The 27,038-nt window shown below is 42.1% G+C and overlaps 1 protein-coding gene across 4 annotated transcripts in view; it reads left to right on the top strand.

The window, feature by feature from the left end:
* The window catches only part of tenm1 (teneurin transmembrane protein 1), a 162,550-nt gene that overhangs the window by 116,320 nt on the left and 19,192 nt on the right, over positions 1–27,038 (top strand). For all 4 annotated transcript variants that reach the window (XM_058063855.2, XM_058063856.2, XM_058063854.2 and 1 more), the window contains 5 exons: positions 734–966; positions 15,566–15,720; positions 18,591–18,674; positions 20,247–20,441; positions 26,086–26,173. In XM_058063855.2, coding sequence (XP_057919838.2) covers positions 734–966; positions 15,566–15,720; positions 18,591–18,674; positions 20,247–20,441; positions 26,086–26,173 — 755 coding nt within the window. The remainder of the gene's footprint in view (positions 1–733; positions 967–15,565; positions 15,721–18,590; positions 18,675–20,246; positions 20,442–26,085; positions 26,174–27,038) is intronic.

Below are 27,038 nucleotides of genomic sequence, written 5' to 3'. Positions count from 1 at the left end.
CATTCATACTGATAAATGTACTGTTGGAGCAGCTTGATGAATGCAGAACATCCTCACTCCTCCGATTGTAAGCAATTTTAGATCTTATTAGGTCCATATCATGGCTGGGTGGAACACTAAAATGAGCACAACTCATCGACCACTGAATTATAGAGCAGTAAGGCATGACATTAACTCAAGGGTATTCCTCTGCAGTATGTATGACATTACTGTTGTCCTTAGTAATGCTCCATGGACTCAGGTACTTGATTATGACGTGAATTCAAATGCAATAGGAAAATTAGCACATTGTTAATTATGTCTAAGATGAGGGAAAGCTGCAGTGTGGAGATAGCTGACAAAAGAATGCACACTTACTTGTCATTGACCTTGACATTGACTTGTTTTTATACATTTTTAAATAAATTGCCTTATAGATTGATGCATAATATATGTGCACAGACTGAAAATATCTTGAAGTCCAACTGATGTCGCTGTGTATTGATTAATGAGCCAGAGTGGATGTGCAATATAATAAGGTATCACTAAAACCAGTGTTGGTGAATCTGAAATCTGATGGTTTAAAGAAACAGCCCATTTCTAAAGTAAGTGACAGTCCTAAATCTGCAGGTCTTGGGCAGATTAGAATTGGCATGGCACATAGAAAATGAAATATTGAATATACTTAAAGTCATTTGTGCCATAATCTGTAAAAATGGTGAAACTTTTCTCTCTTCTGGTCTTTCCTCAACAGCACCAGCCCAGCCCATAAATACTACCTAGCCATGGACCCGATGGGGGAAGTTCTTTATGTGTCGGACACCAGCAGTCGCCGAGTGTACCGAGTGAGAAATCTTGGTCAGCCCAAAGATCCATCTCGCAACCTGGAGGTGGTCGCCGGGACGGGGGAGCAGTGTCTCCCCTTTGACCAGAGCCACTGTGGCGAGGGCAGGAAAGCCACTGAAGCTGCACTTAATAACCCACGAGGTAAGGTCATCAATGTGTCACTGTGAATGTTCTGGCTAATACCACCCACTGAAGAACCGTAGTTGTTCTGGATTCTGTACTTTATGAACAAAAAAATTCATATTCCTTAATAATATCATTGCAGCATCAGGCAGCATTGAGGCAATACTGTACATCATTAACAGCATGGGTGTGTATTCTTTCACTGAATGACATTTTTAATAATTAATTGCTAATATTTTATTAAGATAATTGGTATTGATATCACCATCAAAATGTAATTATTCTGTATATCTTGATTTGCATATACTGTGATATCATTCTCTTGACTGTAGTATTAAGTATTAATGTAATGGCTGAGTGGTTTGAGGACACCACGCAGTCTTTACAGTATTGAATCTATTTCTCGTTTATTTAATGCTGGCTCTCATCTGTACAGTATCATGCATAACTGGTTTAAAGACCGTATCGTGTGCTGCCAAAAGAATCCGTTCATATCCCCGACATCTTCATGTCCTGTTGACTTGAGCTAACATGGATTGCAGCGATCATTCATCGTAAACAAAGGACAACAAAGGGAGCGCATGTTGGATTGTGTGTCTTTTTAGCATGGGGGCTTTTTTGTTACAAGAAGAAAAAAAAGATAGTGTGCTTCCTGTGTTTGTATGGAGAATTATCAACCGGTGCGTTCAGTCACCTTACCGGTGTGGTTGGTAGCCAGAATCCAACAATGCCAAATCCAGTAGCATTTAAACCAGTTACTTGGCAGGGGAAATAAACCGTTGTGCTTGAACCTGTCCTGTTTGAACGCTTAAATGCTTATAGTACCTGTAAAAATACTATATCAACAAGCCCTGCTCAACAGACTTAACATAAAATATAAAATAATACAATAAGATATATGAAAAAATGAAGGTAAACTTCTACGCATTTAATTCCAAACCACTAAAAAATATCTATGCTGAACAATACTATTAAAATAAATAACATAACAGACAGCATTGGCATAACATTGGCAATGATTGATTCAATCATTATGAAAATATATACAAAACATTCCTTCACCCCACACTAGGGATGAGCCGGATACTTGTCATACGAGTATCCATTACGGATAATGCATTTTTGCAGGATACTAGTATGAAACGGGTACAGCTCATCATTATCTGTATTTGTGTGCTCATTATGTTATGTGGCACAAGAGCTGCATCACCAAATTCAGCATCATGCTGCATTATATATACATAAGATTGCTAAGATATTCCACCCTTCTCAATACGTTTCAGTATGCACGTTGCAATCTTAAACTTGTTTCAAAACTTACACGGTGCATTTCGCAAGACAGCGAGCACGATTGTGCATCAGTCACTGACGGTGTTTTGTTTTTGTTTTTTTACGTCTGCTTTATTTGGCTGGTTTGACTGGTGATATAAAGTAAGATGGAAAACTTTGCTTGTAGTACTGAACTCGGTAGTCTGACGGATCGTACACACGTAGCTGAATAATAAACAATAAATATAGCAGCTTTTCATTCCAGACTTAAAATAATGTACAGATTTAAACCCAATCAATTTCATGTTAAACCGAGTACAGATACTGATACAGATCGCATGTGATCAAACACCCCATGTGACTAATGTATGTATTTAAAGTGAAAGAAAAATCTGCACAATCCGACGCGCTCAACAACTCTCACAGAGTATGACGAATACTGGGAGGGAGCAAGAGAAATAAGTTGCCAACTAGGGATTTTAAGCACTTAATAAAAAATGGGGCGCTCAAACACCCCACATGACGAACGCAGGAACATTTTCTGTTAATGAAATTGAAATTGCTGACACCGTAGGAAAGGGAATGGAATATCTAGTCAAATAACTGTTTAATAATACAATCCTGTACGCCCCTTTGCTTAATTTAGGCTAATACATATCTATTGCAGAAATGAAGCCCAACACAACTGATGGAAGTGTGACTCTTCTTGTGACTGGTCTAATTCCGAGTTGGCATAAGCACAGGTTTCCTCATTTTGTCGCAAGATGGAACTGCTTTAGCAGGCAGGTATTGTCAGAGGCAACACAATCATAATCAGGTCATTATCTAGTAGCTATCATACTCTAGGAGGAGCCGGACTTGGACTTGGACTGGCTGCCAGGAAGAAATAATCACTGGCCTCCCCAGTCGTATCCACACACCTGGCCACCTTTTAGTCCCCATATGGCACTGAAGAGTGAGGCACGGCCCTGTCACCCATCATCTTGCATGGTCTCCTCTGTCACTCACGCTGAGCCGGTGCATGCAATGCAGAGTGACACTCGGAGGCAGACTTGGAGACAGTCAGTGTGACGCACAATAAACAAAGTGTGCCGGTACTTCAAATGTCACTCGTTGTCAAAAGTGCAGTTCAGATTTTCAGAGCTGAAGTTCGAATTTTAAATCTGGCAACTTTCTACAACTATAGAAGGAATGATGCGTTGGGATAAAAGCTGATCCTTTCTGTAATTTGACAGCTAATCTGGAGCCTATTATACTCATTAAATGTCCCTGTTATGCTGCAGAACATTCTGTATCCATTCCTTTACACGGCGATAGAAAATTGCCTCCCCAGACTCCTCCTGTTCACTCATGGTCAGGTATTTTATACTCTTTGACTCGTTGCGCTTCACAGAGTCTTCTGTGGCCATTTCACTCTGACTAACCAGCTTAGAAAGGCTCTGGAGGTTCATGCCTGGAGCCCCCTGGTACCCAGTCATCCATCTGCCAGAGCCCACGCCCCGCCTCTTTCCTGCAGCCTCTTACCAATGGTAATGTGTTGGGCTTCACAGGGAAAATATGTCCATTTCTTTTTTGAAGATGCTGCGACATCGATCTTGTCTCATGTCGCTCATAATTTCCTGGCTTTTTTTATTGCATTTCTCTCCCTGTGCCATCAGCAGATCATCTGTGTTCTTACGTGTTGACATAGCTGCGCAAAGACTGCTGTGACACGCTTGCAACATGGCAAACAGTCGTTAGGATAATCCATAATTTGGATTTAGCCAACAATTCCGCTGCCCTATTGAGCACGCTGCTCTGTGCGAGTTTATAGCGTAAAATGCAGGGATTACATTGTGTCCTTCAAGCACTCACTTATGAATACAAGATCTGGAGCATTGTTTAGAGTTGGCTCCGCATGCGCCTCCGCTGTCAATTAGCTTGGCAAATAAAAGGCCTCGTTCCATTTAGGATGGATCCCATGTCTGACTTGAAAGAGACAAAAGTCCCTCAAGACGCAACAGCCTTGGCCCACATTGTTTGCACGTTTTCACTTCTGAATAGCAGTCGTGTGCATGTAAAATGAAGCACATCTGTTGTTCATATGTAGACTATAGTGTAAGAACAAAATAACTAGGGCGCATATTTTAATTATTCAGTGAATTGACCTGTTAGTTCCCTTAGGCTATGTCGACACTTGTGATACCTCCGATTGTTGGCTTGGTCAAGTGGGAAAGATATCGTCCACTCCTTGATGAGTACAACACAAGCAGACCGAGAGGCTGTGTTTTTCATGTCGGAATGTAAAAAGTATTTTATCGTTTCAGCCTTCCATCCACACAGAAACTGGGTATGGGTGAAGACAAATCAGGTCGGCCAACAAGGTGTCCCTTTTTTATTATCCCTGTAGTTTTCCCAGTTTATTCTGATGGAATGGTGTAGACGGAAGACGGACACTGTCCCGGCCGTTGTCGACATGTTTGCATTTGAGCTAAAGAAAACAGTAACTGTTGCCTAACAATTGTGAGTTTAATTGTTAATGTTTGTAAATATCCAGGAGGAAGACAAAGCGGGCGTCCACAGAGGATGCTATCCATGTTTGTGCGTTTGCATGGTTGTGCAAACGCAGTGTAAGTCGCTCCTGCTGACCCACAGGGGGCAGACTAATGCCCTTATCTGAAGCTGACACTCTCCCTCCACATTGTCCCTCTTGCCGCATCGACCTTTTTTCTCCTCTTTTGCTTTCTGTCTTCTTTATATGTTATTTTCTTCAAACAAACAAACCCGCACTATGCAACAGACACCATATCAGTCCGCTCCGGAGCTGCTCGGCTCCCCACCAGAGTCACAACTGCAAGGCCACAGCACTAAAAGAAGTAGTCATGGTTATTAGCAAGTTTTAAAACAGGAAGAAGAAACACAGCTTGGGATAAATATGCTTCACATGGTGCATTTTTGGTCAACCTCAGACCTGAGCCACCGGTCTTCGTGCTTCGTGCTACCTTGGCGGGAGGTTGAGATATAAGCAGCTTTGCCGAATGAATAAACACACACATTATCTGGATCAAACCTTAAATCCCGTCTGCAAGGCTGGGCCGCAGACCACTCTCAAACGCCAGTGTGCTCGTGCACAAAGAGCGGCAATATTCCCACAGGCTCGTCTAAATACCACACAAATCATTTCAGCCTATATTTCCCAAATCTGCCACTTTCCCAAATGTATTTGTGGGTCACTGCAGTAAAGCTATAACAACCCCGATGGCTATGTTGACTCCGTGGCAGCTGCTTGCTATTATAACTTGCTAATGCTTATGTCATTGTTATTCTACCTCTGGCTCCCATAGACTTTAGTACACGGATGGTCTCGCACAACAGACAGAGAGAGACAGAGCGGGTGAGTGGATTCGATTAATAAGAGTGAAAGGAGAGAAAAGAGAGGGAGATTGAATGCAATCAAGAATAAAAATAATATGAAGTCTGTAGAGAATTAAAAAGTATATATATATATAGAGAGAAGTCAGTGGATTATGTTGAAATTTTGCAGCGTGCTGCAGCCCAGCATCTCATTTGAATATTAAATTTGGCCCTGTGGCAGCCTTCAGAGGGTCAACTATCTTTGTTGCCGTTGCTTTCAACGGAGCATTGCCTTCCAAAACAAGCGCATCCAATAAGGCCAACTGTGTTTTGTAGCTCCGAGATTTGCTTTGTGTGTAAGCTTGTGCATATGTGTGCATAATTTTTTAACAACTGCCTCTTGTGTTTCATTTCACATTGACCGAGCTTTCGTCATTGCCCCTGGACATTCCTGCATTAATGATGCACGCATGAATTAATCACACAGTTACGGCAAACAGCGGCATACTTTCTGATAATACAAAACAGTGAAACACCATTAGGTCATACTATTTCTGTGCCGCAGCCGTTTTTCCATGATAATTAGAGAACGGGTGTTGTTTTCTTCTACATACATGCGTCACTGAGCAGCCACAACAAGAAATATTGCCCGAGACTAGTTCTCGCAAAACTAATGCCAAGAATATACCTGCCAGTGGCAAATCCAGAGGGCCAAGCAAAGAGCATCCGGCAAAGCCCACTGCACACAGGTACATTGAGGACCTGTCAAGTCGGTGTACAGTTTTCACATGACAGGAAAAGGAATTGTCGGGATGTGGTCCGCATTGTGTTTGTGTATTTACTGCTGAATTTGTCTTGGCTAAAGAATGTGCACTGGATGATGTGAGCGTTTCTGACAGAACTGGCAGAATCTTAAAGCTATTCACTCACTACCGTAAAACACTGATATGCCTTTTTAAGTGTAGTGCATTGTGATCCATGTGCAAGTGAGTTTTTGTGAATAATGCATGTACTTTCACTTTAGAGTATGTGTTGGGAATTCCCAAATGACCACGAGCGATGGACATGTGACGTGTTGGATGTAAGACAGTCAAGGAGATCCTTCGCTTTGTGATATGAGTCAAGTTCCAGTGACTGAACATGGTAATGTCCGTACAAATTGAAAAATTGCAGATTTAATCTTTATAGGAAAGAATGGAAGGACAGCATTATATGTTTGGAGAAAGGTGGTCCTTGTTATCCGTAGTTCTTTGCTAACTGACACACTAACAGGCCACGAGTCTGCAATGCTTTTCTTATCGATGAAATAAAAAGTCAAAAACCCACACGGCGTTTGACCGTGGAAAAGCATGTCAAGGTGGCAGTAAGTCAATTCCCATTTCTCTCGCTAATTTCTCTCCATAGTAACCGAATGGCGCCTAATGTAGTGTGGATTCCTCACGCAGTCGTCGTACTTATTCTTGGCCTTTTCAAGAATACAAATGGCTAAATTAACTAACTAAATGAACTAAAATTAGCTCTGTCAAAGTTAATGCATTCATAATGAGCTAACAGGAATTCCCTTTAACGGCACTATTTTTAACACGCCATTAGCGTCCTGTTTGACCCTCGGCCCACACCGTAGTTTGAGCTTTTTTGGCTCCTTGTTGGGCGACTGGGGTGAGAAATACTTTTGACTTTAAGAAAGGTGGTGTTGGTGTCGATTTCGCTGCCACATTGTGTCTTTGCGTCAAGAATCATATCTTCAATAAAGGTAGAAGTAACTTTTAGAAGTAACTAATTAATGTATCGCTTTCACTGCAATATATTTGTATTTATCTGCATTTTTAATTATTTTCCACATTCATTCATTTTCTACCGCTTATCCTGGAGCCTATCCCAGCTGTCTTCGGGCGAGAGGCGGGGTACACCCTGGACTGGTGGCCAGCCAATCACAGGGCACATATAGACAAACAACCATTCACACTCACATTCATACCTATGGACAATTTGGAGTGGCCAATTAACCTAGCATGTTTTTGGAATGTGGGAGGAAACCGGAGTACCCGGAGAAAACCCACGCATGCACGGGGAGAACATTCAAACCACACACAGAGATGGCCGAGGGTGGATTTGAACTTGGGTCTCCTGGCCGTGAGGCCTGCGTGGTAACTATAATTAGTTTTTCAAAACAATTAAATAATATAAATAAATGTCGTTTATCCTCATTAGAGTCACGGGGTATCCTGGAGCCTATCCCAGTCACATATTGCTGTTATTCAAGTACCATTAAGAAGATTTCAATCCGGACTGACAGCTACTTCATCAGCAGGCGGAGTCAGGCGGTAAGAGATTACTAAAGCACACTGTATGTCTAATGAAGCCCAGAGTCAATAAAAGATGCAGGCTGGAGGCCAGAGACTGAGTCAGTGGCATCAAACGTGTTACGTCGGCACCGCATGCTGTGCTTCCACTTTTTGTGACTGACATTCTGCAGCTTTTTGGCCCCTGGACTCAACTCCGCTCCTCCCCCAGGTGGGACGTAGACTTAGTTAGGGGAGTCTTGTTAAAGGGACGTCAGTTTGACAATGTCAGCATGATCATGGGGAATGTGACACATGTGTCCCTTTAACTATTTGTGATGGCCAGTGCTGGCAGCCGGCCTGTCAGCCCCCATTGGGAGCCTGGCAAACTGACAGGGGGAGTGGAGCTCTGCCAGTGTGCTGGGAAATAAATTACATTTTTAGGTGGGTTCCCAGAACAAACACATGCTGGGGGGGATGATGTTCTGAGGAGGACGATAGTGAACCTGTGCCACGCAGGTCAAAAGCTATCTTGATTCTTTAAACACACTGACAGAAAGATGAATAAGCAGAGTGATGATGGTAGACAAGGTGTGTGTGGAAGTTGAAATTGAACCTGTGTGAGCAGTGGAAGGAGGAGAGTGGATGTAACTTTGTATTGAGGTCAGATGCTGTTACATAAATGGCTTGAAAGAGACAGTGAATGTCACTTGGGTGCCATTATCACCCGCAGAACCCACCGGCTATATCTGAAGGAGCACTTTGACCATCAAAATGTGGAAACTAACTATGAAATAGCCTCAAAGTCAACTGTGTGGAAAAGCTGTGTTTGAGGAAAAAGCTATTTCTTACGAGCTTCCGTTTTTATTTCACTATTTTACTTTCTTCCATTCTGATCATTTCCTCTCCTCTGCTGTTGCAGAGCATCGCTTAGTTGTTGTGATGATGGTGTGTTTGGTAAAGAGGCTCCTTTGTGAGACCTCCGTGTGTTTGTTTGATGTTCCAAACAGTGTGACATAATCTGCAGACGCTCTGCACTGATCCAAACCCCTCATCTTTTCACGGAGCTTTCTATAGTCCAAAGCATTTCGATTGCTTTTATAATTGAGTTTCGGTGCTGCCTGTGTGATCGCTGCATCGGTTTTTTATTAATACTATTATGAAAGAAAGGAATTATTGCATTATATATACACATATGCGGATGCACGGTGGATGAGTGTTTAGCGCGCAGGCCTCACAGTTAGGAGACCAGAGTTCAATTCCACCCTCAGCCATCTCTGTGTGGAGTTTGCATGTTCTCCCCGGGGACTACGGCTTCCTCCCACATTCCAAAAACATGCTAGGTTAATTGGCGCAAAGACAGCTGGGATAGGCTCCAGCACCCCTGCAACCCCCGTGAGGATAAGCGGTAGAAAATGAATGAATGAATGAATGAATGAATGAATGAATACACATATGCAATATTTACTTGCACAAAGATTCCTTGCATTAACGGCAAATCCCCTTCAACCTCCAGCCTTGCTGTACATGTGTCTTCGATAAAGACTCATTAAAAAAATGGCAACCGTCAATAATTGATTAATACGGGTTAATATGTCAACAAACTAATAGTGGTTAATAATTAGATGAGTCACAGTGTTTGATTCAGACTTAATTACGAAGGCAGTGTCTGTTCTGAGGAGCTTTGATGAATAATTAATGAGAAGAAGCATGAATTATTTGTGCTCTCCATAGACCCACCAGACATACACACCCACCCTTGTTTATGGTGAACGTATATTGATTGGTGATAAATGTTTGACTAGGATAATTAAGAGCCATTAGCAGCAACAATTGTTCTGCGGTTTGTAAATGTGTATATGATAGTTCTCTACTTTGTACCGCAACTGAGTTGCTCCTGCTGGCATTGTATGTACAGTATAAATTAAACATGTACTCTTACATGCATAGAATACTATATACACTCCCCTCCAGGAGGTAGAATGAATATTTGCTGTTGACTGAATATGATATCATTTATCATGCGATTAGTTAATTTATGTATTGTTGTGCCAGCCCTTATGCCCACTTGACATATTTTTTTTTTGCAACGAGAAAACCCATTTGATGATCTTGTGACATTCCTACTTATTACCATAAATTCCAGACTATAAGCCACTACTTTTTTAACATGCTTTGAACCGTGATATGATATGGTTCATTTATGGCTTATGCTTATGCTGCTTATGCCGCCAGAATGTAACCACTACAACACAACAGCTCAACAAACAAACAAAAAATTGAATGATGATCTTGAAAAATGAGCAGGTAAAATGTATTCATATTGGAATTGGAACTGGCAACATGGCCTAATCCTTTCTTTAGTGGTTTCAGACCCGACTCTGATGAAGGAATTTCTAAGAATTTGTTCTATATAAATTGCATATATTTATAAAATTTGACAGTATTAGAGTCCTCTAGATGTGAAGTAACACCCCTATAGTCACCTTTACGCTTGTATTACCTAATACAGTAGATATACTCGGGGAAAATAAACAATTTAAGACAAATTCAGCTTGTGCTCGTGTGTTGCAATGAATGTGTTTTGGATGTGGGGAGGACAGGAAGTGACACCGGGGGTGTCCAGGTTTTTTTAAATTCATACCTGCAGTAAACGCCTGTTGTTTCGGTGATCAAGTCTGGTGCTTGTGTGTTTCCACCACAACTCTATTGAGGAATAGCGGCATGGAAAATGGCTGTATGGAGGATAGTCCACCTGTGATACCAATCACTAATACGTTTTCTCCTTTAAATATGGTCACTCACATGAGTCCAGTGGTGAAAGTGACCATGTTTCTGAATTCACTTGTCAGTCACACTTTGTACAGAGGCACCGTGGGGCATAATCAACGACAGCTAGCATCATTTAGATGCTGTAATAATATGTCAGTCCATGTAATTAATACCCACTGAGCCGAGGGATATGAGAGGGCGGGCTGAATGATGAACTAGTGCAGTGGAGGCACTGCAAAAATATTGAGCCCCTGCTGTTTTACAATGTTGTGAAATGTTGGAACCGCAAAGTAATTGTAAAGTTGCAAATGGGATCTATTCAGATGTTTATTATTTGAAGACACAAATGGATTTGTATTTTATATTTATGCTGCCTTTAGTGTACAGTAGTCACACAACAAAGGCTTAGACATCATAGAGGCTGCATGAATTGAATTAAGTCAACGCGTCAGTAAATTAAATGCCACTTTATAGAATAACGGCAACAGTTAGCATGTGTTTTTATGCCACATTATAGTCAACACATGCAGTATGTTTCCTATCCTTCAAGAATGATTTCACTTGTTTGCTGTGCTACATCACACATAAATGCACAATAAGGCTCGTATGGACATGGATGAGTGAATGGGCATACACAAATGAAATACAGTGTATTAGACATTTCCATGAAAGGGATGGAATGGTCCACCCTTGTGTTAATAGTGTGTCTTGAACCTGCCTAGACTAAGACCTGCCCCAAGCAGCTTTATGTATATAGTGGATATAATTACTTGACATTTTTGTTGTACGTCTTATATTTTATCAGTGGTGTGCAGCCCGGTGCCAGCTAAGTCTTCTCTGATGGCTGCGACTTACATTTACAGGTGACATTGTAATATTCCCAATAGTATGTAGCTCGTTTTTGCCCAAGCAGATTTTAGCCTCTATTTGTTGCCATGTCAATGTAGTCCGGTTTTTCTCTAATCACACTCACATTCATACCTATGGACAATTCGGAGTCACCAATTAAATGTATGTTTTGTGGGAGGAAATCGGAGTGCCCTTTGCGGTCCATAGTCTGTACATCGTATACCAAACTAAAGCTTCATTCACTTTGTAAAACACAGGTGAATACAGACCATGTAACATGCAGTGTATAACAAGTTTTATTGTGTTTTCATATGTTCTATTGATCGCCATGCATCTGTAGCGCTCAAGTGTGCATGTAGGGCAGCTGGATGAAAGTTCCCAGGTATAAATGTATTTCTCCTTCATTATTACATCCTTTAAATAGGTTTCCTTTGTGATTATTTTGCACATAGGTGGTTGTTTCAATGGCTGACAGGCTGACAAATGATTTCCAGAATTGCTCTTGCATTGTGTTTGTTGTTTTTCTGTCAACGTGCAAAGACTGAAAGTTGAAGGCAAACGTCAGGGATGTCACCGTTAACCCTGTTCTTTTTTAAAGCTCGGTCGGTATTCATCACACACATACACACATCTTTATTTCACTGCACGCTGGAAGGGCTGTTTACTGCAATGTAATATACATAATATACATCATATTTTATAATTAGTGCTTCTCCCTTCATCTCATATCTCACCTTTCACGTTCATTTGGGTTGCTTGATAATCCCCAATGGCCCCCTCACTGCAAATAGCTGTAATCAACACAAGGCCCCTCTCCATGGCATCCATCCGATTAGATTGTATTGCAATGCCACGGGGGAACGTTACAACTGATATTCTTTCCACAAGGACATTGAAAAAAGAAATGTGTGGATTGAGGGTGATTTGCCCATAATGCTTAATTGAAGCCATTCCTCATCCCATCTTTTTGTCTCATCACCACCTCTCGCCTCTTTACCTCTCTCTCTTTGTCATTGGCTCCACTTCCACACCTTAATCTGAGATGTTTTACCAAGGTCAGTGTGACTCATGCTAATCCGCTTCTCTTTGATCATCGTTCCAATTTTTAGCCAAATGTCCGTCTCCCTCTTGAGTTGAGATGCATTTCAATTATTTCTGCTGCCAGCCTCTAAACATCAGCATCAGGTCTGCCAGGTCTGCCCAGGGAGACATGGCAACTCTTTTGAAGTCTTGTGATTATCCATGGGCTGTAAGGAGGGGCTGTGAATTCCTTTCACACAGCTTTACCTTCAACTGAAGGAACCCCCCCACCCCCCGCCCCCGCCCCCTGTATGGGCTAATCTGTGGTGGTTTTGATGATAAACGTGCCAGCAAAGCAGACACACGGGCTCTTTTACAGACACAGACAAATAATCATTGACGGTTATGTATTTATTGTTGATCGGTGTGTGAATTTATCAAAAGCTGCACACAAAGGCATGGGGGGGGGGTATTGAATGCCATGTGGGAAAGGAGACGAATAATATACAGAGGCAGGGAGGAGGGACGTACTGAGATATTGAGAGGTAGTCCTGGCTGCCTTGTCATGTCCTTGTTCAGGATTTATGAGCTCTAAAATCAGGGCCAGTTTTAGGCAGAAGTGCAGGGTAGGGGTATATGAGGAAAGTGAAAGCAAACGTATGAAAAGATGGCAATGCAGCGAGGAGAATGTGCAGAAATGTAGACGTGAGCAGGCTCAGGCTGCACAGGGTTCAGATGTCTCCCGACATAATGCCAGGTGACAGGTAAAGAAATGGCAAAGAAAGAAAGAGGGACAAAAGGTCCAAAAAAGGAAAGCAGAACCGAGACATTATTGAAAAGTCAAAGGCCACTGATTTGATACACTTGGGAGTGATAGAAAAAGAAAAGACAACAAAAGAAGGTAGAGAAGAAGACATGTATGGAAGCAGATTGGGTTAGGGGGCCTTTTTTTGGTGGTGGTGGGGGGGGGGGGTTATTACCAGCAGGAAGGGTGTTTCTGGCGAGTGGGTGGTGTAATATGTCTGTGTCAGAGGGAAGATGAAGAGGCCAGCAGGGAGAGCGCTGCAGTTCACCTCCTGGCCTCTGAGGGAAACACACCGACCCTGGCCCTCCCGGCCCACCTCATCTCTCCACCTGCACAATTTATAACCCACATGGTCGGTCCAGGGTTGCGGGTTTGAGGACACGTTTGTGCACGCACGTGTTGAATGAAATGTTTAGAATGCTATTGTCTGTCAAGGAGAATGAGACCTCAAGGGAAAAGAACAAATGATTTCTATCACCGCTCTGTGGGAAAGTGAGCACCGCATAATCACCACTGACAAGGTTTGAACAGGAAAGATTGATGGAAAGAAAAGTGTCGTGATAATAGGACGTAGACTTAAACCATGCATCGTACTATGCCGGGCTTTCACAATGCCGAGGTAATCAGATTGGGTCTTATAATTAAACTCCTGTTTTTGTGTGTGTCTGTGATGACTTGAGCAACACAAGTTGGCAGGAACTGATGGAATATCTACAGTGGAAAAAAGTCCACTGGGACCCTGATTAGCATCATTAAATGTCCCAGAAGGTAACAGAGGAAACGTACGCTTATCCAAATCCCTTTTTCCCGTAAGGAACAATGTAAGCCAAAAACACAAGATATGTTTTTTTTAATACTTCTACATGCAGAAAACAATTAAAATGCAGATAAATGATGAATTAGTGGTATAAATTAGCATTAAACATCTTATTTACCTTGATTGAAGACGTGATTGTCACTCACTTCCACTTTTGTTACATTGACACATTTAAAAACACTCATCAGTTACAAGGTACTACTGTATAAATGACAATAACAAATACCTGCAGTGCTGCAGTACCATCTGCCAGTGCTATGAAGCTAAACTTACTGTTTATTCGATGTGTTTGCAGTATAGTTTTATATTTGGTTTGATCTACAAGTCAATGTCGTCTATGCATTATGCTCCTTGAAGTTGCAGCACCCTCTGTGGAGAATCACCTGAGTATGAGCCCAACATTGGGGCTGTTTCTCTGGGTCCTGACATGTGTCCCTGGGTCCCTGGTAAGCAACTACAGGCAGCCATTTTTTTACCATTCCATCAATAAGCAGTGTTGAAATAGTGTGAATTTACTGCAGACTTTTATCGCACGTCTGGTGTTGTCTCCAGCAGGAACAGAAGGGTTCATATTTGGTATGATACATTATCATTGTTTTGCCCCCTTAATTCTGTTCTGTTGAATTTACATACGCATAAGTATGATGAAGAGATATTCACAAACACTTACCATAACTTAATGATAAAGCAAATGTATTTTTAAACGGTTCAGCAAAGTGTGGCATTCATTGGAGATAGAGGCGAGGAACTCTAAAATATGGCTGATTGTCATTGTTGAGTAAAAGCAATCACGGCGACGGGGCAGAATGAGAGGTGAGGGTTGAGTCGTGGAATATTGCTGAGGAGTTGAGTCAAAGGGCCCATTTTCTGTATGAAGATGAGATGGGGATGAAGGTCGCTCCTCATCCATAACAGATGATTCATAGTCCGCCCTGACCTTTTAATACCTTGACTTGCCTCTCTCCCTGGCTTCATGCTGCAGAGCCTCACTGCAAGGAGAGTTCAAGTGTACGCAGCTCACAGCAACCACACGGTGTTTTTATAGGTGATGTGCAAATACAAGCAGGGCAGATGCACGCGTGTGCAGGCTTCGTGGGGGAAACATTTCTAATGTACATTTGCAAGCGTCAAATGTCAAAAGTTCACAGCAGCACGCTGCTTGCATCTAATGTGACAAATAAGCTCTTCCTGCAGTTGTATTGTTCTAATCCCTTTAGTGGTCTCTGGGATGGAAATATAATTGCATTTCTGCTGTGCAGGGCTCTTTGATAAGACAGCCGCTAGCTGAGCTGAATGTCTAACTGAATTGAATGCCGTTCCGAAGTCCTGTCCTCTCTTCACTTCACTCCCCTCGCCTCACTCACTCCTCTCCATCGCTCGCCTTTTTCTTCTTTTTGCTCTCTTATCCGCACTCCTCGCTGCGTCTGTCATCTCCAAAGCTAATTTCCCCTCTTTTTCTCACCCACCCAGGTATTGCAGTGGATAAAAGGGGTGTCGTCTACTTTGTTGATGGCACCACCATTCAGAAGATTAACGAGAGAGGTTTGCTCTCCACTGTGATTGGCTCCAACGGACTGATGTCAACGCAACCCCTAAGCTGTGATGCACGTATGGATATCAGCCAGGTAAGCTGCTAACGGTGGGACATGTACGGAGGAGTATTAGGACCCCTTTCAAACCAAACTACAAGAATAAAGTCATCATATTACCAGAAAATGTTGAGAATGTTAATTTTTGGGGGGTAAAAAAAGCAGGTGAGGTGTCTGGTACACTTCTCCTCCATCTGGTAGTCTGACAAGTCATTGTGTCCCATGTCCGTTGCCATGCTATCAACATTATTCCAGCCGTCTCATCATGAAATAACACCCCATAGTTACTTATAAACTCGTATTACCCACTATAGTAGACATAATAATAGAAAGTAAGACTTGTGTTCCAGTGATAAGGGAACAAAGTGTGGGGGGGGCAGACAGGAAGTGCCATCGGTGCTGCTGTCTGTGTACTAATACACAAACTGAAATCAGCTTTTTGGTTGATAGTCAAAGCTCGGTAACAAATGATATCACACACTGAATACATGCCAAAGCTCTTTTTTTTTTTTAAACTACAACTTTATTCTTGTAGGTTATGGCTTTTTATCTTCTATGTTACTTTTTTTCCCCTTTTCCGCATGGCTGTCATGTTTAAATTCAACACAACCTTAGTGTTTGATCCTCATGTGTGCTGTTTGAATGAGAAGCAAAGTTAGGACACGCTTTATAGTTTGTGTCAAACAATTAAAGGATTTGAATCAGAAAGACAACAGCTCTTTGCTTTTCATTTCCTGCAGTCAGTGACTGTGTGCCAATTGAAATTGCTCAACCTCCCCCAAAGAAAGTCTGACTTCATTAAGGTGTGTGTGTGTGTGTGTGTGTGTGTGCATGTGTGTGAGTGTGACAGAGTGTCTGGTGAAGACCAAAGGCAACTAATTTGATCAGCCAGCCTTCAGATCACTCTGCTGACTTATATCAGGCCTATTAGAGCAGCAGATGAATTATAGATGAAGTGCAGCCTTGCAATCTTGAACAAACACACACATGCACACACATGCACACACACACACATTGCGATGCAACTATGTGCATGACTCTGTGTGTGACTATGTCCAGGCCAGGTGAATCTCCAGAGACGTCATCGCATGTCTTTAAAGAGGCCTGTGCAATCCTCTTGTTAGTCATCATCCTCTGCAGCACATCTGACCGTCATCATCCTCCATCTGTGTTTGCTCTGTAAACTGCGCTGACCTCCAACTGGCACCGGTATTGATGAAAACCTCTGTAGTTACATGGCTTGTCAAACACCACCAGGCTAATTTATGCCAACTAAAAAGTACTTTTCTGGCAGCAACTTTTACTGCAAAGTTGCACAGACGTATGAAGGAAAACACTGTTTTGGGAATCATAATACAAATCACAGGGGAAGCGAGGCTGTGCTGTGGTTGAAGTGGAATTTTCTTATAATTGCTGTGAATTAATCACCTCAGTCCCTACCGTATTTGTTGAGAAGGTGTATTTTCTTTCACAGTAAGTGTGGGAAGCATGTATTAAATGTTGACTGAAATTACCCCGATACATTTGTGATCAGGGTTGACAGTGCTACCAGGTGAGCTAGCCATGTTAGGTCAATTGGCGCCTCTACATTGTCCACAGGTATGATTGTCAAACTTGCAGACTTTCTTCTGCAGACATTAACCTGGCATGTTTTTGGAATGTGGGAGGAAGCCGAGGGTGGGATTGAACCTGGGTCTCCTAGCTGTGAGGTCTGTGCGCTAACCACTCAACCGCCGTGCAGCCCATGATGATGATTATTGTTACTATCATGTTCTTATTAGTGTAATAAGAATAATTGAAACCTGCAATAAAAGCCTATGTTCTGTCTGGTGCAGATGTTATTAGTGACACCTAGTGACCAGTATAGAGTACTACATTTCAGTAATGTCTTTTAATGCCTTATACTGTATTTGTATTTTAATTAATTGACCCATTTCTATGCTTGATAATACTTCAATTAGCTGTTGTTTTTTCAATGTTTTTTGCCTGACAAACCACTATATATGGATTATTCTGTTGTGTATTTATTTTATTCTTATTAAAAAGGGATCCACACACATATAACAGTTTCTGTAACACTCTTATAGCTAAGAGTGCATAGCCTGGCCACCCTGAGGTTTTATTACCTAACGCGGGTCAAACACCACCTCTGTTCTTTGGTCAGTTCTGATCAATTCAACAGAGATCGACTTTTCATTGTGATGCGATGTGAACGCGCCGAGTTTTGTTTGTTCTTCAGACCAGCCCCAGAATGCAGTGGTGTTTGCTTGCCATTACTGCAGAGTTCAGTATCACGGGCAGAGATCTGATGCATGTCCTCTTTTGTCTCAGGACAAGATGAGCCCTGCTTGATTAATTTCTTTACCTATTAAAATGGGATTTCAGACTGAACCTTCTTCTTTTTCATTTGACAGATCCTATAATTGGACATGTCAGTAGCAATTTAACATGATCCATTTATTTACTAATCCATCCCCACAGTCATCAATCACCTCACTCATCCCTCCAACGTACTGCCACAAACAAACCTCACTGTTTGGGTTTGTGTTATTGTGTGTGTGTGCAGAGGATAGTGATGTTGATGGTTCGGAGGTTTGTCTGTCTTTGACCCCCACGGTGTTAGCAAGCGTGGTGCCCATTTCAGAAGGCGGCGATCATGGTTATTGGCTGACATTTGGATCAGTGCTGAAACGAGCCGTTGTGACTGTTGAATAAACAGGGGGAAGGCTCCCTGCCTGATGCTGACCTTTGCATGTGCGGGCAGGGCCAGGGGGGCTAATTCTACGTTATGAAGCAGATATTATTCCTATCACCTATGACTGACGCCTGGAGGTCACCGCCGCAGCGAAGGCTCTCCTGCAAAGATATGCAAACATGGGCTGTGTTTATTGTGTGTGTTTGTGCAGGTACGTCTGGAGTGGCCAACCGACTTGGCCATTAACCCTTTGGACAACTCCCTCTACATCTTGGACAACAACATTGTGTTACAGGTACAGACACACAAGCAGCCGACCCATTCATTTTGAACATCGCTCTTATTCATCATCCTGATGCCGTTTGCTTCAGAACTATGTTTTTTATTCTATTTCTTCTTCACTTTGTGTTGTGTTACAAGTATTGTTCACTCATAATGGACTGTAGATGTGTGACATCATGGCAGTTTGCACGTAATATTCCTTTCAATTCCGAGGGAATGACACAAGTAACTTGACAGAAAGTGAAAAATAGAACTCCCTGTTTGAAAATCAAACATATGCAGCGTCTCTCCAGAAGCCATTGTTTTGTTTTGGTTGTTACTCGCTTTTGATTCCACCTAATTTCATACGTTTTTTCAGTGTTTTCCCCCCAAAATTTTTTAAATTATGTTTGATAAGCCTGTTAAATGTCAAACACATTGTTGGCCTCACAGTCCAGATACAAATCTTCCTTTGGGCATTTCTGTCTGGAGTTTTTATGCTCTCCCTGTGTGTGTGTGTGGGGGGGGGGGGGGTTGCCTGGTACTCCCACATTCTAAAAACATGTTGACCATTGTTAAGTTGACCATTTCCAGTGAAACCTTGGTTATCATTAGTAGTGCATTCCAAAAGTCAGAAGAAGTGAATGAAAACAAATGTTCCCATAAGAAAAAGAATCTACTGTAATTCCAAATAATACATTCTAGATACCCCAAAATATTAACAAAAATAAATCATATAGAGAACAATTATACAATTATACATACCTTTACCCTTCTCGCGGCAATAGCTTCCTTGATTTCTTCTCCTTTTGCCAGGATGGAAGTTATAATTGCTGCAGACTTCCCGTGCGTCCTGGCGTGATCAATCACTTCTGTACTTTCTTGAACTTAATAGTGTTTATCACCTTCTTCATCAAAGTGCTGGCGTTCGTTACTTAGGTTATTTAGCAGCCACACTCGATAAAAAAAGCTCTGAAAATGAGTCACCATTTGCAAGCAAACAGGATAGTGTTTTTATGTGCCCTGCAAAACCTGATAGGATCTAAAAAAAACACTAGAATGGAATTTCATCAACCAAGGAAAGTCATTGACTTTACATTTTATATAAGTGTGTCCTTGTCATGTTCTTTCTAACATGTTCATGTTCTTGTTTGTAACTATTTTATGTCTTTATGCAAAACACCATGCACATTCAGGCAACTGGACATGAACCCTTTTCTGCATTCATATGCCAACCATTGTACAAAGATACTCAGTTTGTATGTGCGTCCAACTTCAAGTTATATGGCTTCCTCAAGGTCATGTGGTTGCAACCCAGCATACTACAGTTGAAGTGTGACAACAGACAGAGATGCAGTACAAAGATGTTATGTTGGTCTAATGGAAATGTAAAAAACATGTAAAAGAGCTGTTAAGTTAAGTTAAGTGCTCAATCTCCACATACTGATCTTCTAAAGGGTTTTACTGTTGTGTGAGCATACAGATGTTTTAAATAGATTTTGTGATATAAGAGTACAGAAATATGAATGTGGATTAGATTATTAATATCACTAGAGATCTCTGCTTTTATTTTGCATGGTTTACACATGGAAGTGTTTATTTTTAGGTATCAGAGACCCTTCAGGTGCGCATCGTCGCCGGGCGTCCCATCCACTGCCAAGTTCCAGGTATTGACCACCATTTGGTGAGTCGAGCTGCGGTTCGGGCCACTCTGGAAGCCGCGAAAGCCATCGCCGTCTCCCATTTGGGCACCCTGTTCATCGCAGAGACAGACGAGAGGCGCATCAACCGCATTCAGCAGGTGACTTTATCTCAAAAGTACTTAGTCAATTTCAAATGTGGGACACTTTGACGGTTCCTTCATAAAGCATACTCAAATATTTATTTTATAGTCAAGTATTACTCATACTTAGAAGTCCTGCCGCTCAAAAACTCAGCTTTTTTATTTCATTTCAAAACTTTCTGCTCTAATTCAGCTTTGCTACAACCTACATCCTAACACTTCATAACCAATGGGCACCCGGGGCAACAAAGATAACTCCCACCGGTCTCAATCAATAGACCCTCTGTGGTCGGTGAGGATACAGTCAAGACAGCAACATAAAAGGCTTCAGGTATCTTTGCAGTGGAAAAACAGCTGCCAGGATACATCACACAATAAATATTGCTTTTATTGCATTGCACAACTTTTGAAATTAGATTTTTCATACCACATTGGTGCCACATTTACCCTTTGCATTACAACTCAATCTTGCTCATTGAAAATCATCAAAGATATTTAAGACATGCAACATGGAGAAGTACTCCCTCATATGAACCCATCTTATCATGCCGGATTATAAAATTAGATGAAAAATGATGTGCTGCAGTTCTTTCAGGCTGCCTCTGATGTGCAGCGCATTAAAAAATGGCAGGCGGGTGTAGAAATAATTTGATCCAGAAAAAGTAAATTGAGTAGAGAAAATTGTGCCGTGACAAACGAGCTGTGCACAGGTAAAATTGACAGTGAACTGACAAATAAAGTGAAACATAAATTAATTGGTACATTTCATTTTAATGGCTGACAAACACCCCCAGTCCTGTATAAAAGCCACAGGTAAATGTGTGTGAGCAATCACAATCAATCAGCTTTATTGGCCATGTTACCACACGAGGAATTTGACTCCAGTCCACATTATTCTCTGTTACAAAGCATCATAATAGTAAATAACTTTACGTATAAGGACAAGGAGAATGCTACCATACATATTTGCATAGAATGAATATAATTATGGTATTTACAGTGTTACAGTACAGTATGTAGTGCCAATAGCAGTGTTTGGTCATGTAAATATGGCTACATAATAAAGTAGTACATACATACCGGTCAGTCTGGTTGGGGGGAAGAGTCCAATACTTTGATTGCCAGGGGCAAAGAAACTGTTTTGTTTCTGGTTGTTTTGGCGAACAGTGTTCTGTATCGCCAGAGGGGGGGAAATTGTTTTGAGGTGAGAGCGTTCCGCAGAGATGTGGCCTGCCCTCTTCTTGGCTCTGGACTGGTACAGTTCCTCCATGGAAGGCAGCCTGGTCCCTCTGCGGACCTGGTTGTCCACTGTAGTGGATTTTTTTCCAGTTTGGTAGCAGAGCCAAACCAAACTGTGATGGGGGTGGAAAGAACAGACAGTACTACAGTTTTATTGTACTGTAGTACTTGTTAGCAGTTCCTTGGGCGGGGTGAACTTCTTAAGCAGTCTCAAGAAGTGCATCCTGTGCTGTGCTATTTCCTGGATCATGTCTATATGGGAGGGCCTTCTGTGTTGTTGAGGATTGGGGGGGTGAAGTCTAAAGTGGATTCAGTTCTAGGTTGTTGTGACCACACCAGGATACCAGCTGATCCATCTCAATTTGTCACCGTCATGGATGGATGTGGCCAATGACGTTGTTGTCGTTTGCAAATTTCAGCAGTTTATCAGCGGGGTTGCCTCAGGTGCAGCCATTTGTTTAGATGGAAAAAAGCAGAGGGGAAAGTACACAGCCCTGGGGGGCGCCAATGCTGATGGTCCGGGAGATGGATGTGGCACTCCCAAGCCTCGTGTCTTGCCTCCCACTGCAGATGGTGGGAAAACCTTTTGGATAGCGGACTGTCGTGACTGTCGTGACTGTCGTGACTGTCGTGACTGTCGTGACTGTCGTGACTGTCGTGACTGTCGTGACAGGCTGTATCTGTGCACCTCGGCCCAAAATACATCAAGCTACCTTTCACTGAACCCGAGGCAGAGGAGCTTGTTTTGTGTGCACTGCATACCTCGATATATGGGATCTACGGGACTCACATTGAAATCAGGCAGCCATTTCCCAGCGCCACAGAGTACCTCAACAAAAAGAGTAAACATGCAGTACACGCTCCCAGTATGCTCTACACCTCAAGAGCAGTACTTTGTGTTTGTGTTGGTCCCACAGAGTCATTGAGTGTACTTTTGGTCAGGTGAAAGCCAGATTTGCAGTCCTGAAAAGGGCTACGTACATAAATTTAAATGATCAGCCGTTTGTTATTTATGCTTGCTTTGTTCTCCAACTACTGTGAGGCCAGTAACGAGACAGATAAACACTGAGCGGCATACAAATTGACCAGGAAGTACAGCCTGACTGCAATGAATCAGAGAAAAGAGAGTCAGAAGAGTGGTCACAAAGTTCCTTGACCCTTGATTGAACGTTTTTAGGGTTTACTACTACTACTTTGCTGTAGTTGCTACTTTGGCGTATATCTTCTGTATTTTTGTTTCGTTACTGTAAATAAACATATCACTCCAACCATTTTTTTGTGTTTTATGTCTTAAAGTTGATGAGTGGAGTCAAACCAAGTACAGTCAGTACAGCGTCTGGTGGGATTCAGACAGCCCAGACACCATCACTAGAATAATAATGCTGTGTTGTACACTAGGTAGAGCTGATTCCCTAATTCCCCTAATCCCTCAGCTTTATCAGAGAGATACTTTATTTTTTTGGAGAAAATGCTAATTGTGCCAATTACGAGGGTTTCTCAAAAAATCATCAGCATGCGATCCAATTTCTAAATATTCACAGGGTTTTTAAAAATGATTTTACTTCATGAGCTGCATCATAAACGCTGGCATTTTACACAGAGACTCGTGGCGGTCGATACGTCCTCCTCACTCTCCTCGTCCCCCAGCATGCCTCATTGGACAGGGCAGAAAAGCCAACTTGCCCTGGCCTTATGCATACTGACTATTATGCATCAGTTCACACGAGGTGCAATTAATTGCATTAATGAGTTGCCTTTTTTAGAATACGTTTCATCCAGGCAGGTTTCATCAGTTTATACTCAATGACGAGGTGTTGTTAGGATAAATTGGAGTGAGGCCTCTGCTAACCAGCAATGATCATTTCAGTGGTATCACCTTCGTTAGCATTCCAGGTGTAATCACGGTCATGGACACCTGAAACTAAAGTAGCTGCACCTCACAATCAATTAGCCTTATTTATTGGCTAAATGGGGCTGCACGGCGGTTGAGTGGTTAGCACGCAGACCTCACAGCTAGGAGACCCGAGTTCAATCCCACCCTCAGCCATCTCTTGGGTACTCCGGTTTCCTCCCACATTCCAAAAACATGCTAGGTTAATTGGCGACTCCAAATTGTCCATAGGTATGAATGTGAGTGTGAATGGTTGTTTGTCTATATGTGCCCTGTGATTGGCTGGCCACCAGTCCTCTCGCCCAAAGACAGCTGGGATAGGCTCCAGCACCCCCCGCCACCCTCATGAGGATAAGCAGCAGAAAATGAATGAATGAATATTAGCTTAATGATTGAATCGTGTTCAGAGTGAAACCTCCCTCTCTCCTCCAGAGATTGTGTCTCAACCTTAACACTTCTCACTCCTCTTTCAAACTATTTCCTCTGTCCAGAATGTGTACATTTTTGTGTGTTTCTCAGGTAGACAGTTCAGTCGTGACCTGAAGAGTTAGCCCGTCTGTGTTGTGACATGTGCGTGCTCAGTGGCTGCTTGGTTTTGTCAGTGTAAAAAAAAAAAAAAACGTCTCTTCACTGGCTCTGTCTCAAAATGTTACCCGGAATGTTTGTTAAAAATCCTTCTGAATTTCTCAGCTCGACCTGAGACATTATGGGATGACAGTCGCATGACAGGATCATGTTGCTGCCCACAGAGGTGTAGAGGCCGTGGTCAGTGGTGGGTGTGTTTGTACACACTACTATATTCCATACTTTGCTGTCATACTTTTATATCCACCTTGCTGTTGTTCTTTCTGGAACGAAATACACAATTTCAGGTGCTTATGATCTTTGTGTTTGGCCTGTGGGCTGGTGGGGACATTATCAGTTCTGTGTTATCGGGATGCAATAACGCCTCGTTAGTGTTCCAGTGGGTGGTGTGAGTCAAAGAGTATGTATTAGTCAGTGTGTGGGGGTTTTCTGTAAACACCAACATGGAGGCCCCTGTCATCTCCGATGTAGATACCGCAGTCTAAAACAGCCAAGTTATTGTCTTTGACAGTCCTCATATGTGAATGTGTTGTGTGTTTGTCCACTGAGCTAATTTGCTCTGTGAAAGCTGGCACTTGTCCCTTGTTAATTTCATCGTATGCACTCATCTGTGTTGTTTACTGCGGTGAAGTATTCAAAAACGGCTGCACCGCACCTTGACATCAGAGCCAGGAGGCGTAAGGACCAACGGGCACGTAGCTGAGGAGATGCGCCAGGTCCGTCGCCTCACGCCTCGCTGACATAGATGGGCATGGCAGTAGAGCTTTTCGCCAGCCTGGGCAGGCACGGGTGCGCACACACAGGGTGGATAAGGGTGGGTTATCTCATGAAGGCCAGAGAGAACGGTTCCATTCCTTGTGTCTACATGTGAAAAAAACATTGTCCAGAGAATGTCAATTTTAAGCAAAAAATAATAAAAATAACATAATTACTTTACATGAGTGAATCAAAATATTAGAAACTGCTCCCAGTTTGATAGTAGCGCACTTCTGCACGATACCGACATAATGATAGATACCAAATATTATTTTGTAAAAGCAGCAATTTTGATGCAGCACTCATATTTCATAGGTTGTGTATGAGTAGGTGTAAATGTGTACCTAATGTGTAATATGAGAGTCTAATACGTTACCAAAGAGAACCGTACACTGACATACAGTATGCAACCACAAATGCCCCCTGCAGGTTGAAAGATTTTGATCCGCTGCGTCGACCCACTTCATTTGTCTGCCACGCAGACGCACGACTGTACGATCACAGGATGTTTCCTCTCAGCACACTCGCAGAACAGACAGCTAGCGAACCGTGACAAGCATCAATTTCCAGCTCTTGTTCCGTGCAGAGGGCATAGTTTTGAAGCATTGATCACAGTCAAGTCACAAGACATTTAAAATCAACCGGTGTCTCTTTAAATCAAACACCTGCTCAGACTCCCTGATAGTTCGTGGCCCAAATGGAGCAACACGTGTATATATTCATTTTTTATCACATGTGCTGAGTGAATAGAGACCTGATTGCAACATCTTGCAACTATTTCAAATGAAGCATTCACCAACATGGATCAGCTCAATAAAATGTGAAGTGTAGCCGATGTCACCTTCATGAAAAACACTCCACAAAGACAGGTAATCTAGTTTAAGAGTTTAAGAGTTTAGTTTGTCATTTATTTGGACTTAATTAGATTTTTTCAAAACATAAAAAGCCACCATTTATTTCTGTAAAGCCTGCAGAAAAATACCCAAAACGGATCCTGACTTTAAAGTCTTTTTTCAGCACCCAGGCTTATTATTAGATTACTTTATAATTTAACCAGCGCAACTTCATTTGATATAGTAACTCTGAAATGTCAGCGTTACCTGTTTTTTTATTTTTTTAGCATGACCTTCTCAACAACAGAGGTTTGTGTTTCTGTGCCGTGTGTGACATGGATTTTTGAACACAACACAGGTGTCAACCAATGGGGAGATATCAGTTATCTCTGGAGCTCCTACGGACTGCGACTGCAAGATAGACCCCAACTGTGACTGCTTCTCTGGTATGTTATCAGGCAACTTTCACACACACACACACACACGCATCGTTATGTGACAACAGATATTATAATATGGCTGTATTAAAGGATTACATAGTTAAGAATGACATGAAACTGCACTTGAAAATCAGATCCTATCATTCCACCCTGGTTTAGCCGTGCATTAAATGAACCTTTTAAGACAAAAACATTGTGCAGACAACAGCCAATAATTGATGTTGTCAAGCGGGTCTTAAAAGAGTGATTATACTGCCTGCGTGTCCGTGCTCGCTTCAGATTTTATTTACAGAACATCCTCTGCTTAGTCCGTCTCATATTCTGTTTGCCTTTGTTCAGCCTGTCCAAATGAATTTATTTAAGAGGAATTTGGGCTTTAACCAGTGACGATGACCTTTTTGTGTACGTGACTGAAATGGCAGATTTAAGGCTGTGTTCAAGTTAAGTCTGTCTTGGGTGTATACAAGTGTACATACGTATGTTTGTGTGATTCGTGCATTTGTATTCAAGCGGCCGCCTCTCTTTGGAAAGACCTTCAGCTGAATATCAGTATAAACCAGCATGAGAGAAGCCTTTCAAATCCAATCATTTTACAGCTGGCGAAAGAAAAAGCTTTCCCGCTATAGCAGATGAACGTTTTAAACTGGTTGGCAAATCATGGCGGGGCACCTGAAATCTAATAAAAGGTTGAGAAAATGGACCAAACAAATAAGCAGATGTTCCTTTGTCCGTTAGGCCGTGCTTTCCACTGTAAATGTCAGAGGATGTGATTTTATCATTTAATTCAGATCATAAAAAGCTGCCTTTTCTTCTATGCCCCCTTCAAAGCCAAGGGAAGTCTCCCCCACGCCACAAGCCAATAGGCTGTAAC

The sequence above is a fragment of the Doryrhamphus excisus genome, linkage group LG22 (assembly GCF_037039965.1).
Source record: "Doryrhamphus excisus strain RoL-2023G ecotype Guam linkage group LG22, RoL_Dexc_Guam_v1.1, whole genome shotgun sequence".
NCBI lineage: Eukaryota > Metazoa > Chordata > Actinopteri > Syngnathiformes > Syngnathidae > Doryrhamphus > Doryrhamphus excisus.
This window is presented reverse-complemented; position numbering and strand designations above follow the sequence as displayed.